This window comes from Mesoplodon mirus, assembly GCF_964341445.2.
Source record: "Mesoplodon mirus genome assembly, chromosome: 6".
Taxonomy (NCBI): domain Eukaryota; kingdom Metazoa; phylum Chordata; class Mammalia; order Artiodactyla; family Ziphiidae; genus Mesoplodon; species Mesoplodon mirus.
The window spans coordinates 38,213,470-38,226,707 of NC_138982.1; the positions used below are offsets into that span (position 1 = coordinate 38,213,470).

At 39.2% G+C, this 13,238-nt stretch overlaps 1 protein-coding gene across 1 annotated transcript in view; it reads left to right on the top strand.

Annotated features, from left to right (window-relative positions):
* The window catches only part of ATP13A4 (ATPase 13A4), a 146,119-nt gene that overhangs the window by 99,871 nt on the left and 33,010 nt on the right, over positions 1 to 13,238 (top strand). The window contains exons 15-18 of the mRNA XM_082624218.1: positions 157 to 243; positions 473 to 626; positions 1,784 to 1,895; positions 12,890 to 13,014. Of these exons, the coding sequence (XP_082480344.1) occupies positions 157 to 243; positions 473 to 626; positions 1,784 to 1,895; positions 12,890 to 13,014 (478 nt within the window). The remainder of the gene's footprint in view (positions 1 to 156; positions 244 to 472; positions 627 to 1,783; positions 1,896 to 12,889; positions 13,015 to 13,238) is intronic.

The following is a 13,238-nucleotide window of genomic DNA, read 5'->3' on the forward strand; positions in this document are numbered from 1 at the left end:
GTGTGGCGAATTAAGTCTGGTTCACCTCCGTGTAGCTGAGGGAGGAGAATACATTGAGACGGCTTGAGATTTAAATCTCAAGGGAAGGGTTTGAGCACAGTATTAGTGGATGAACAAGAAAGAAATCTCTACAATGAAACATCCTGTTTGAAATAGGAAATGGTGGTTTCCGGGCATGATTTCCACATCAAGGGAGCACCGGCATGTGCCATGGTTGTTAAGCCCTGCAAAACAGCCAGCCAGGTAAGCCTTGCCTGCTCTCTACCCCACAAAACCCAACTCAGAAGGAAAGTCCTGTCAGGCCCACAATCTTGAAAGCTCAGAGATGTGTCTTCTTTGAATTCCACATGTGAAAATTGGTGAGACCTTGTTTCCCTTATTTGCTAAACTAAGGATTGGAAAAGAAGTCATTAATTTCCCATAGCTAGAAGCTATGTGGTGTGTCCCTCTCCATTCCCCATCCCTCATCCAGGTCCCAGTGGAAGGAATTGCAATCCTGCATCAGTTCCCATTCTCATCAGCGCTGCAGAGGATGACAGTCATCGTCCAAGAGATGGGGGGTGACTGGCTGGCGTTCATGAAAGGTGCACCAGAGAGGGTGGCCAGCTTTTGCCAACCTGAGACAGGTAAGTGGACAGACTTATATTACAATGGGCAAATCTGTATTTCCAACCCACATATGTCCCCTCAGCATTTGATCGATGAATCCAATTGCCTACTGGCCATCACCAATTTGATGACTCACTGGCATCTCAAACTCGGTACCAAAACCAAGCTCATCTTTCTCACTCTCTATATTTTCCATCTTAGTGAATGAAAGTACTACTCCCCCATCCCAGTTTAGGATTCTTCCTGGATTCCTCTCTCTCCCTCAGTGCCTCTGTCTTGTCAATTGCTAATCCATGGCCCTGTCACTCCATCACCTCAAGGCCCTCATCATCTCTCCACTGGATCACTTCATAGTTGGTGAATTTGCTCCCTGCCCCCCAGTGTCCCCTACTCTAATTCACCCTTCACACTGTGACCAGATTGGTTTTTCTGTCACACAGTATAATTATGTTAGCACATTCCTGCTTTCATTCTTTGGTTGCTTCCCATAGGCTCCAGGATAATCTCCTTTAGGATCATATCTAAGGCCTTTATGATCTGACTCCTATCAAACTTCCCAGAGTTTCCTTACCACTCCTATCTTCACACCCTGTGCTCCTCCTGAGATGAACTGTCAAGGTTTGCTGTCTCATGGCCCTGTGCCTGAGCACGTGATGCTCCCTCAGCCAAAATGCCCTTTCCCTTCTCCATCTAATCACATCTTCCCAGTCTGATAGATGCACCAAGTGTTTCCATAGCATGCTGTAACTGCCTGGATCATAGCAAGGATCTCATTCGATTGTATTGTTAGTCTACTGGCTGTTACCCTACTAGACAAAGGTCCTCAGAGTGGCAATTGCAGTGCAATCTCTGCATAGCTAATTCCTGACCCATAGCAGACTCAATAAATATTTGATGGTTAAACTGGAGAAAAAAGAATCATACACTTTTCCCATCCTTCTTCTTCTTTTTGTTTTTTAGTTTTTTGAATGCTTCCTTTTCATTTCTCCTTCACTGGATCCCAAGAGGTCAACCGTGACAATGTAGTAATATTTAACATTCCCACTGACTTGTTTGTGTACATTTTTAGAAGCTTGTTTTCTTGGGCAAGAGTTGGATCTCTTTGTAAAGAATTTCTCTCCCAGTACTAGCTGAGTTCATATTGCATACTAATCTTGTGTTATTTTCTGAACAGTACCAACTAGTTTTGTTAGTGAACTTCAGATTTACACGACACAGGGCTTTCGGGTCATAGGACTGGCCTACAAAAAGCTGGAAATGGACCATCATACCACTGCCTTGATGAGGTAAATGGGGTGGGGGGAATTTTGATAAAGCAGAATGGTTTCGTGGGAAGATGCACCAGACTGGGCAGTGGACCCAGCAACACAGCTTACTGAATTTGTGTGCATGAAATGCCTCTTAACTTAGGAAATGGGGATATAGTCATCCCTGCCCTGCCTAAATCACAAAGCTGATGTGAACACTGACTGGGAGAACTGATGAGAAATAGCTGTATAAATTATAAAATATGATGTGATTGTACAGCTTTGTGAAAACAGATATACGAATACAACCCATGTTTCAGAGAGTTTGAAATTGTGGTCATGCCCCCATTTTGAACCAAATATAAGTTTGGTTTTAAATTATTTTTGGTATTTAATTAATTAATTAGCTATTTTGGGATTTTATTATTTTTATTTTTTATCATAGTTGATGAATTTGTTGAAAGAAAACATAACACTTCTTTGAAAAAAATCTTGATAAAAAATACACAACTTAATGAAATGAATAAATATAGCTTGGACTCAATATATAATCTAGGTAATGTAGAAAAAACAAGAAAAACCTGGAGAGGCCATTCTAAAGAGAGTTTTCGTATGTATAGATTAAAATAAGGATGCTCAAAGGCTAAAATGGACTGGAGTAATTAGTAATTCAAATTTATTTGTTGTTTTATTTTCCACTGTTTTCAGACTATGGTGTTTATTTCATTTTCAATGTCATGTCCAATACTCTATGTCAGCCACTATTGGTAACACTGCCATGGAGATAATCAAGACTTATTTTGTTATTTAGGATTTTAAATTTGGGAGGTCTAATATATTTGTTTTCAACCCTGCCAGATTCAACACTCTCTTACTGTAACTATATTATGTATCACTTCCTTTAATATAAGAAAATAAAATTCATATGTAACATGATCTGCACATATTCTCTGTCAAAAAGAAATAAAATGCCCTCTATATAGTAAAAATAGAAGCTAAAATTACAATGCATTATAAAAAGTAATAAATAGTTCCATAAATACACAGCTAACTCCATTAAAACAAAATGAAGCAATATGTTTCTTGCACCCTATGTAGAATCATTGGAGCTGTAACATTCAGGAATGCAGACTGATACAGGTGTGTTATACATCAAAGTCTCAAATATCACTGGCAGTCTTACTGTCAGCAAGGTGACTTTGTGAAGTGGCTAAAAACTCTTGGTAAAATGGAATAAAATAGAACACCCTCCTCTCATTGTATATGGTAGTTACATTCCTGTAAAACTCAATAGAATATTAAAAATGTGTAAAAATACTTTGTGGTTATATGTAAAACAGAGCTAGGAGAAGTATAAATAATTTTATATTTGCTTATTATAATATAGTTGTATTATATTTACTATAAAAGCACAGTACACTAAATAGTATAATAATAATGTGAAATAAACAGTGTAATTCGGTACTGGCTTAGGAGAGTATCAACAATTTTTTAGTGTCCATGAATGTCCTGTAAAATATTCAAAAGTCATGTGGGATACAGGGTAACATTTTGCACGTCTAGAAATTTTCCAAAATGTCCTCTAGGGGAAGTATCGCCCCTGCTAAGAATCACTGATGTGTCCCAACCTTGTCTCTTTGTGAATGGTGGGTGAGGCCCAGAGTGGGAAGTGGCTCATCCAAAGTCATTGAATGTTGGACCCCTGGACTTATTGGCCCCAGGAGAGTGGGCCAGCTTACTGTGACCCTTAAAACTTTGGTTATTACATTCTGGATATTTGTCGTAATTTAATCAACCCAGTTCACTCAAATCAGAGAGCTAAAAGTGAACTTTGAGATTGGATCTCACATTTAAAGAAGAGGAAACTTGGGTCTGGGTTGCGGCAGAATTGGGAATGAAACTTTGTTTCCTGAGAGCCTGTTGACACATATATCAAGATTCTGGCTGCTAAGCTGCTGCTTCTGATTATTATAATAAAATATTTGCAAATCAAGTTTCAAACTCATGGCTTTAGGGCTTGTGCATGTAACAAAGCACTCCAGTGGGAAATGGTGACACACAAGAGTCACCGTTGACTCTCACAGTGTTGAAATTCCAACTTTTCAAAATCTGGTAACGTCTATACCCAAGTTCACTGGTAGGATCTGAGCTTAGATCGTCAATCTGCCAATCTCGTGTTGAAGACACATCACCACTACATATACTTCTAACTAAGTCAATTTACCTAGCCTTTCTAATCCATGATTAGAGCAGAACATTCTTTCTGGGGTGTGTGTGTGTGTGAATGTGTGTGTGTGTTTACTCAGAGTGCTTCCAGCACTGATATCATAATTTCTTTGATGGTTCTTGGTTTGCTTTATGCATATTTCACCTTTTAAAAATCACATGGATTTTAAGAACATGAAGTATAATCACAAGAGTGACAATGCTCCTTTGTATTGCACTCCCCATTCTTCATTATTTTTAGGTGCTTAAGGAGGAGGTATAATGTCTGTGCAGGAAGCAGGAAAAGATAGCATGCTATTCCAAGTTACAGAGCATAAGACCCTTCAAGGGACTACGTCTTCTCTTTATTTTCTGGCTCAGATTGAATGAAAAGAAGAATCATGTCATGTTAGAGCTAGAAGAGACTTTGCAGATCCATTAGTTTCACCATCTGCTTTTATAAAAGTAGAGATAGATTACCAGACAAGGAAAATGATTTGCCCATAGTTACACAGTAAGGTAGTCTCAGAGCTGGGATTAGAATGCTGGTCTCCTGATTACTGTGCACTGAACCCTATGAAGGCCATGTGCCAGAGGAACCAGAAAAACGAGTGCCAAAGTGGGTTGCAGACTTTGTCAGATGCTTGACCCTGCAGCCATTTTCTTGCCCCGATCTGGTTCCTTGTGGTTGGACCATGTCAGTCATCTCTGAAAATGTCTAAAACCTGATGCCTGTGTATGAGGGCCACTAGAAAGATTAGAGGACCTGAGTCAAGCATCAACTAAGTTATCCTTCAAAGAGCAGCTCAAATATCACCTCCTCTCATAAAGCTTCTCCAATCACTCCACCCAGAAATGATTTCACCTTCCTCTTTGATGCCATAGGACTCTTATTTGCACATGATCATGATACTTTCCCAGCCTTCCATGTAACCAAAGTGGTCAGGTCTAATCTTTTCCCCCGAGTTGAATGTCAAATCTCTGGAGTCGGAAGCTACTATAGTCCCTGCATATTCTCTTCCCCTTTCCAGAGACCTGTTCCTTGCACTTATCTGTGTGTTCACTAAATGGTCATTGATCTGACAGACTGGTTGACTTTAGTTCCTGTGAGAGCCCTCTGGTAGTAGAAATTCTGAAAAAGGAAGTAAATTTTCCTAGGTCACCTGGCGAAAAATCGTTACAGCAGACAGTAGAGCATTTCAACTGGCAAATGTTTGCCGAGCACCTCCTCTGTGATAGGCATCACATGACTATTGTTGAACTTGTCACTGAACTGAGAAAGGTTGCCCTTAAGGAGCTGAGACAGAGAGACAGATCAGATAGCAAAGAATGATAATATACGGACAAATAAAATACAAGCTAAATTGAGGTATAAGTAATATGTTGAGGGAGCAAGTGTTTCTCTCTGGGGAAGTCTTTATGGGGAGGTGCATGTGAGCTCAGGTTCAAAATATAGGAAGGGTTTCAATGGCAGATAAAAGGAACTTATAACCTTCTCCATGAAATAAGAGGAAACGTCTTACAGCGCCTAGAGCAAATGTTTAGAGATGTTTGTGTACAGAGTACACCCATGGTAAGTGGTCCAACTTGGCTGGAGGCCGGGGTGGACAAAGAATTTAGTGATAGATGAAGCTGGAAAGATCATTTGGAATCAGATTATGGAGAGACTTAAATACCAGGTTCAGAAAAATAGGAAGTGCTATCCTTCTGAGCCAGCTCTGAGGTGAGTAGTTCAGCTGTGTCCACTCCAGTGGGGGTGTTAGCTGTGTCCTGGAGAGTGCTCCTAATTCTAGTTCAGACCCCTGATTGAAGTGAGGCCCAACATTGAGACAAGCAAGTCAGGTTGGTTTTTTTTGCTTTCATCTGTATTTCGACCAGAATTGGGCGGTACTGGTGCCTTGCTCTTGTGTATGGTAGAGGTATCTGGGTCTCAGATAAATGAATCATGGAAGAATCTTTGAAACCACAATCCCAAATATACTCCCCTGCACTTGGTCCTGTGGAAGGTTTTGGAAATGTTCTTGCGATGGTCAGGAGCCTCGAAGAATTTTTTTGTTTGCAGAAACATTCACACTTTATGTAGAGAAGCAATGCTGCCTGCTGAGAGACAGAGAGAGACAGGGAGGGAGAGAGAAGCTTGGCTTCAAAAGAAGGGCTCCTTTTTTGAGATTATGGCCTCATGCCTCTTGGGACTAAAATATCATAGATTTCTCTAGCTTTGATTTCTAGAGAAACTGGTTTTTTGTTTTATTTATCTTGTGCCTCACTTATTTTTTTTAACATCTTTATTGGAGTATAATTGATTTACAATGTTGTGTTAGTTTCTGCTGTGTAACAAAGTGAATCAGCTATACGTATACATACATCCCCATATCTCCTCCATCTTGCGTCTCCCTCTCACCCTCCCTATCCCACCCCTCTAGGTGGACACAAAGCACCAAGCTGAGCTCCCTGTGCTACGTAGCTACTTCCCACTAGCTATTTTACATTTGGTAGTGTATATATGTCCATACCACTCTCTCACTTCGTCCCAGCTTACCCTTCCCCCTCCACATGTCCTCAAGTCCATTCTCTAGTTCTGCATATTTATTCCTGTCCTGCCCCTAAGTTCTTCAGAACCATTTTGTTTTTCTGGTTTTTTTTAGATTCCATATATATGTGTTAGCAGGCGGTATTTGTTTTTCTCTTGCAAATGTACTTCACTCTGTATGACAGACTCTAGGTCCATCCACTTCAGTACAAATAACTCAATTTCATTTCTTTTTTTAAAAATATAAATTTATTTATTTTTGGCTGTGTTGGGTCTTCATTGCTGTGTGCAGGCTTGCTCTAGTTGCAGTGAGCGGGGGCTTCTCTTTGTTGTGGTGCACGGGCTTCTCATTCTCGTGGCTTCTCTTGTTGTGGAGTGCAGGTTCTAGGCCTGCAGGCTTCAGTAGTTGTGGCACGTGGGCTCAGTAGTTGTGGCTTGTGGGCCCTAGAGCTCAGGCTCAGTAGTTGTGGTGCACAGGCTTAGTTGCTTCGTGGCATGTGGGAACTTCCCTGGCCAGGGCAAGGACCCGTGTCCCTTTCATTGGCAGGCAGATTCTTAACCACTGTGCCACCAGGGAATCCCCCAATTTTGTTTCTTTTTATGGCTGAATAATATTCCATTGTATATATGTGCCACATCTTCTTTATCCATTCATCTGTCGATGGACACTTAGGTTGCTTCCATGTCCTGGCTATTGTAAATAGTGCTGCAGTGAACTTTGTGGTACATGACTCTTTGAATTATGGTTTTCTCAGGGTATATGCCCAGTAATGGGATTACTGGGTCGTATGGTAGTTCTATTTTTAGTTTTTTGATGAACCTCCATACTGTTCTCCATAGTGGCTGTATCAATTTACATTCCCACCAAGAGTGCAAGAGGGTTCTGTTTTCTGCACACCCTCTCCAGCATTTATTGTCTGTAGATTTTTTGATGATGGCCATTCTGACCAGTGTGTGGTGATACCTCATTGTAGTTTTGATTTGCATTTCTCTAATGATTAGCAATGCTGAGCATCCTTTCATGTGTTTGTTGGCAATCTGTATATCTTCTTTGGAGAAAAGTCTATTTAGGTCTTCTGCCCATTTTTGGATTGGGTTTCTTTTTTTTTTTTATATTGAGCTGAATGAGCTGCTTGTATATTTTGGAGATTAATCCTTTGTCAGTTGCATCATTTGCAAATATTCTCTCCTATTCTGACAGCTGTCTTTTTGTCTAGTTTATGGTTTCCTTTGCTGTGCAAAAGCTTTTAAGTTTCACTAGGTCCCTTTGTTTATTGTTGTTTTTACTTGCATTTCTCTAGGAGGTGGGTCAAAAAGGATCTTGCTGTGTTTTATGTCATGGAGTGTTCTGCCTCTAAGTGTTTTCCTCTAGAGTGTTTTCCTCAAAGACCTTTATAGTGTCTGGCCTTACATTTAGGCCTTTAATCCATTTTCAGTTTATTTTTGTGTATGGTGTTAGGAAGTGTTCTAATTTCATTCTTTTATATGTAGCTGTCCAGTTTTCCCAGCACCACTTACTGAAGAGTCTGTCATTTCTCCATTGTATATTCTTGCCTCCTTTATCAAAGATAAGGCGACCAAATGTGCATGGGTTTATCTCTGAGCTTTCTATCCTGTTCCATTGATCTACATTTCTGTTTTTGTGCCAGTACCATACTGTCTAGATTATTGTAGCTTTGTAGTGCAGTGTGAAATCAGGGAGCCTGATTCCTCCAGCTCCTTTTTTCTTTCTCAAGATTGCTTTGGCTATTTGGGGTCTGTTGTGATTCCATACAAATTGTGAAATTTTTTGTTCTAGTTCTGTGAAAAATGCCATTGGTAGTTTGATAGGGATTGCATTGAATCTGTAGGTTGCTTTGGGTAGTATAGTCATTTTCACAATATTCATTCTTCCAATCCAAGAACATGGTATATCTCTCCATCTGTTTGTATAGTGTTTAATTTCTTTCATCAGTGTCTTATGATTTTCTGCATACAGGTCTTTTGTCTCCTTAGGTAGGTTTATACCTAGGTATTTTTTCTTTTTTTTGCAGGGGTAAATGGGAGTGTTTCCTTAACTTCTCTTTCAGATATTTCATCATTAGTGTATAGGAATGCAAGAAATTTCTGTGCATTAGTTTTGTATCCTGCTACTTTACCAAATTCATTGTTTAGCTCTAGTAGTTTTCTGGTAGCATCTTTAGGATTCTCTACGTAGAGTATCATGTCACCTGAAAACAGTCACAGTTTTACTTCTTTTCTGACTTGGATTCCTTTTATTTCTTTTTCTTCTATAACTGCTCTGCCTAAAACTTCCAAAACTATGTTGAATAATAGTGGTGAGAGTGAGCAACCTTGTCTTGTTCCTGATCTTAGTGGAAATGGTTTCAATTTTTCACCATTGAGAACGATGTTGGCTGTGTTTTGTCATATATATGGCCTTTATTATTTTGAGGTAAGTTCCCTCTGTGCCTACTTTCTGGAGGGGTTTTATCATAAATTGGTGTTGAAGTTTGTCAAAAGTTTTTCTGTATCTATTGAGATGATCATATGGTTTTCCTCCTTCAATTTGTTAATGTGGTGTATCACATTGATTGATTTGCATATTTTGAAGTATCCTTGCATTCCTGCGATAAACCCTACTTGATCATGGTGTATGATCCTTTTAATGTGCTGTTGGTTTCTGTTTGCTAGTATTTTGTTGAGGATTTTTGCATCTATATTCATCAGTGATATTAGCCTGTAGTTTTCTTTCTTTGTGGCATCTTTGGTTTTGGTATCAGGGTGATGGTGGCCTCGTAGAATGAGTTTGGGAGTGTTGCTCCTTCTGCTATATTTTGGAAGAGTTTGAGAAGGATAGGTGTTAGCTCTTCTCTAAATGTTTGATAGAATTTGCCTGTGAAGCCATCTGGTCCTGGGCTTTTGTTTGTTGGAAGTTTTTTAATCACAGTCTCAATTTCAGTGCTTGTGATTGGTCTGTTTATATTTTCTATTTCTTCTTGATTCAGTCTTGGAAGGTTGTGCTTTTCTAAGAATTTGTATATTTCTTCCAAATTGTGCATTTTATTGGCATATAGTTGCTTGTAGTAATCTCTCATGAGCCTTAAGTATTTCTGCATGTCAGTTGTTACTTCTCCTTTTTAATTTCTAATTCTGTTGATTTGAGTCTTGTCCCTTTTTTTCTTGATGAGTCTGGCTAATGGTTTATCAATTTTGTTTATCTTCTCAAAGAACCAGCTTTTAGTTTTATTGATCTTTGCTACTGTTTCCTTCATTTCTTTTTCATTTATTTCTGATCTGATCTTTATGATTTCTTTCCTTCTGCTAACTTTGGGTTTTTTTTTTTGTTCTTCTTTCTCTAATTGCTTTAGGTGTAAGGTTAGGTTGTTTAGTTGAGATGTTTCTTGTTTCTTTAGGTAGGATTGTATTGCCATAAACTTCCCTCTTAGAACTGTTTTTGCTGCATCCTATTGGTTTTGGGTCTTCCTGTTTTCATTGTCATTTGTTTCTAGGTATTTTTTGATTTCTTCATTGATTTCTTCATTGATCTCTTGGTTATTTAGTGGTGTATTGTTTAGCCTTCATGTGTTTGTATTTTTTACAGATTTTTTCCTGTACTTGATATCTAGTCTCATAACATTGTGGTCAGAAAAGATACTTGATGTAATTTCAATTTCCTTAAATTTACCAAGGCTTGATTTGTGACTGAAGATAGGACCTATCCTTGAGAATGTTCCATGAGCACTTGAGAAGATAGTGTTTTCTGTTGTTTTTGCATGGAATGTCCTATAAATATCAATTAGTCCACCTCATCTAATATGTCATTTAAAGCTTGTGTTTTCTTATTTATTTTCATTTTGGATGATCTGTCCATTGGTGAAAGTGGGGTGTTAAAGTTCCCTACTATTATTGTGTTACTGTCAAGTTCCCCTTTTTTGGCTGTTAGTATTTGCCTTATGTATTGAGGTGCTCCTATGTTGGGTGCATAAATATTTACAATGTTATATCTTCTTCTTGGATTGCTCCCTTGATCATTATATAGTGTCCTTCTTTGTCTCTTGTAATAGTCTTTATTTTAAAGTCTATTTTTTCTGATATGAGAATTGCTACTCCAGCTTTCTTTTGATTTCCATTTGCATGGAATACCTTTTTCCATCTCCTCACTTTCAGTCTGTATGTGTCCCTAGGTCTGAAGCCAGTCTCTTGTAGACAGCATATGTACAGGTCTTGCTTTTGTATCCATTCAGCCAGTCTATGTCTTTTGGTGGGAGCATTTAATCCATTTACATTTAAGGTAGTTATCGATATGTATTTTTCTATTACCACTTTCTTAATTGTTTTGGTTCGTTATTGTAGGTCTTTTCCTTCTGTTGTGTTTCTTGCCTACAGAAGTTCCTTTAGCATTTGTTGTAAAGCTGTTGTGGTGGTTCTGAATTCTCTTAGCTTTTGATTATCTGTAAAGCTTTTATTTTCTCCCTCAAATCTGAATGATATCATTGCTGTGTAGAGTAATCTTGGTTGTAGGTTTTTCCCTTTCATCACTTTAAATATGTCCTGCCACCCTCTTCTGGCTTGTAGAGTTTCTGCTAAGTGATCAGCTGTTAACCTTATGGGAATTTCCTAGTATGTTAATTGTTGCTTTTCTCTTGCTGCTTTTAATATTTTTTCTTTGAATTTTATTTTTGATAGTTTGATTAATATGTGTCATGGCATGTTTCTCCTTGGATTTATCCTGTATGGGACTCTCTGCCCTTCCTGGACTTGACTGACTATTTCCTTACCCATATTGGGGGAGTGTTTAACTATAATCTCTTGAAATACTTCCTCCGTCCCTTTCTTTTTCTCTTCTTCTTCTGGGACCCCTATAATTCGAATGTTGGTGTGTTTAATTTTGTCCAAGAGGTCTCTGAGATTGTCCTCAATTCTTTTCATTCTTTTTTCTTTATTCAGCTCTGTGGTAGTTATTTCCACTATTTTATCTTCCAGGTCACTTATCGTTCTTCTGCCTCAGTTATTCTGCTATCCATTCCTTCTAGAGAATTTTTAATGTGTTGTTCATCATTGTTTGTTTGCTCTTTGGTTCTTCTAGGTCCTTGTTAAATGTTTCTTGTATTTTCTCCATTCTATTTCTAAGATTTGGGATCAACCTTACTATCATTACTCTGAATATTTTTTCAGGTAGACTGCCTATTTCCTCTTCATTTGTTTTGTCTGGTGAGTTTTTACCTTGCTCCTCCATCTGCTGTGTGTTTCTCTGTCTTCTCATTTTGCTTAACTTACTGTGTTTGGGGTCTCCTTCTTTTAGGCTGCAGGTTCATAGTTCCCGTTGTTTTTGGTGCCTGTTCCCAGTGGCTAATGTTGGTTCAATGGGTTGTGTAGGCTTTATGGTGGAGGCGACTAGTGCTTGTGTTCTAGTGGATGAGGCTCTATCTTGTCTTTCTGGTGGGCAGGACCATGCCTGGTGGTATGTTTGGGGGTGTATGTGAACTTATTATGATTTTAGGCAGCTTCTCTGCTAATGGGTGGGGTTGTGTTACTGTCTTGCTAGTTGTTTGGCATAGGGTGACCAGCACTGTAGCTTGCTGGTCACTGAGGGGAGCTGGGTCTTTGCGTTGAGATGGAGATCTCTGGGAGAGCTTTCACCGTTTGATATTACATGGGGCCAGGAGGTCTCTGGTGGACCAATGTCCTGAACTCGGCTCTCCAACCTCAGAGGCTCAAGCCTGATACCCAGCCAGAGCACCAAGACCCTGTCAGCCACATGGCCATGTACGTGTGGAGTTTCTTGCCTTTTGGGATAGCTGAGGTCTTCTGCCAGCATTCAGTAAGTGTTCTGTAGTAGCTGTTCCACATGTAGATGTATTTCTGATTTATTTGTGGGGAGGAAGTTGTTCTCCACATCTTACTCCTCCGCCATCTTGAAGGCGCCTCACCTCACTTATTTTTAATGGTGTTTTCTACCAGAGCTAGAACTCTCCAGTGGTTGTTACCAGGTATGGTGATGAAAATCACCACAGAAGATGGAAGACAGCTTTGTGGTAATTTAATTCATTCTCTACAAAGACTAAAGTTAATCTCATCCTTAATAAGCATCCTCTCTTCATTTCAGTTCTGTCAGAACAAAAGACTTTATATCCTTGTGCCCCCTCCTGTTTTCTTTCTGGATAGTTCCTGCACACATTCAGTGCCCCAGGAATGGTGCATGAATGAGTGAGTGGGGACCACTCTGAGAGGAAGATATCTGACTTTGTTTTTGTTTTGCTTCCTGTAAGGAAGACTGTAATGTGTGATTTCTGTTCAATCATCCATATACTTCCAGGGACCAGGTAGAATCAGACCTGATATTTCTGGGATTGCTGATCTTGGAGAATCGACTGAAGGAAGAGACAAAACCTGCCCTGGAAGAGCTCATCTCAGCCCGGATAAGGACTGTAATGATCACAGGTATAGAACAAAGTGTGTGTGAAAACAGGAAGAATTTGATGTGGAAATAGACAGAGATTCACTCATTTAGCAAATCTTGTTGACTTGCTACTATGGGCCAGACACTGTTCTAGACACTGGACATGGACAACAAAATAGGCAAAATTATTACTCTGAGCATCCTTTTACGTGGCTTAAGATAGAAAATCAATCATTCAACTGAATAAACAGCTAACAATAAGTGT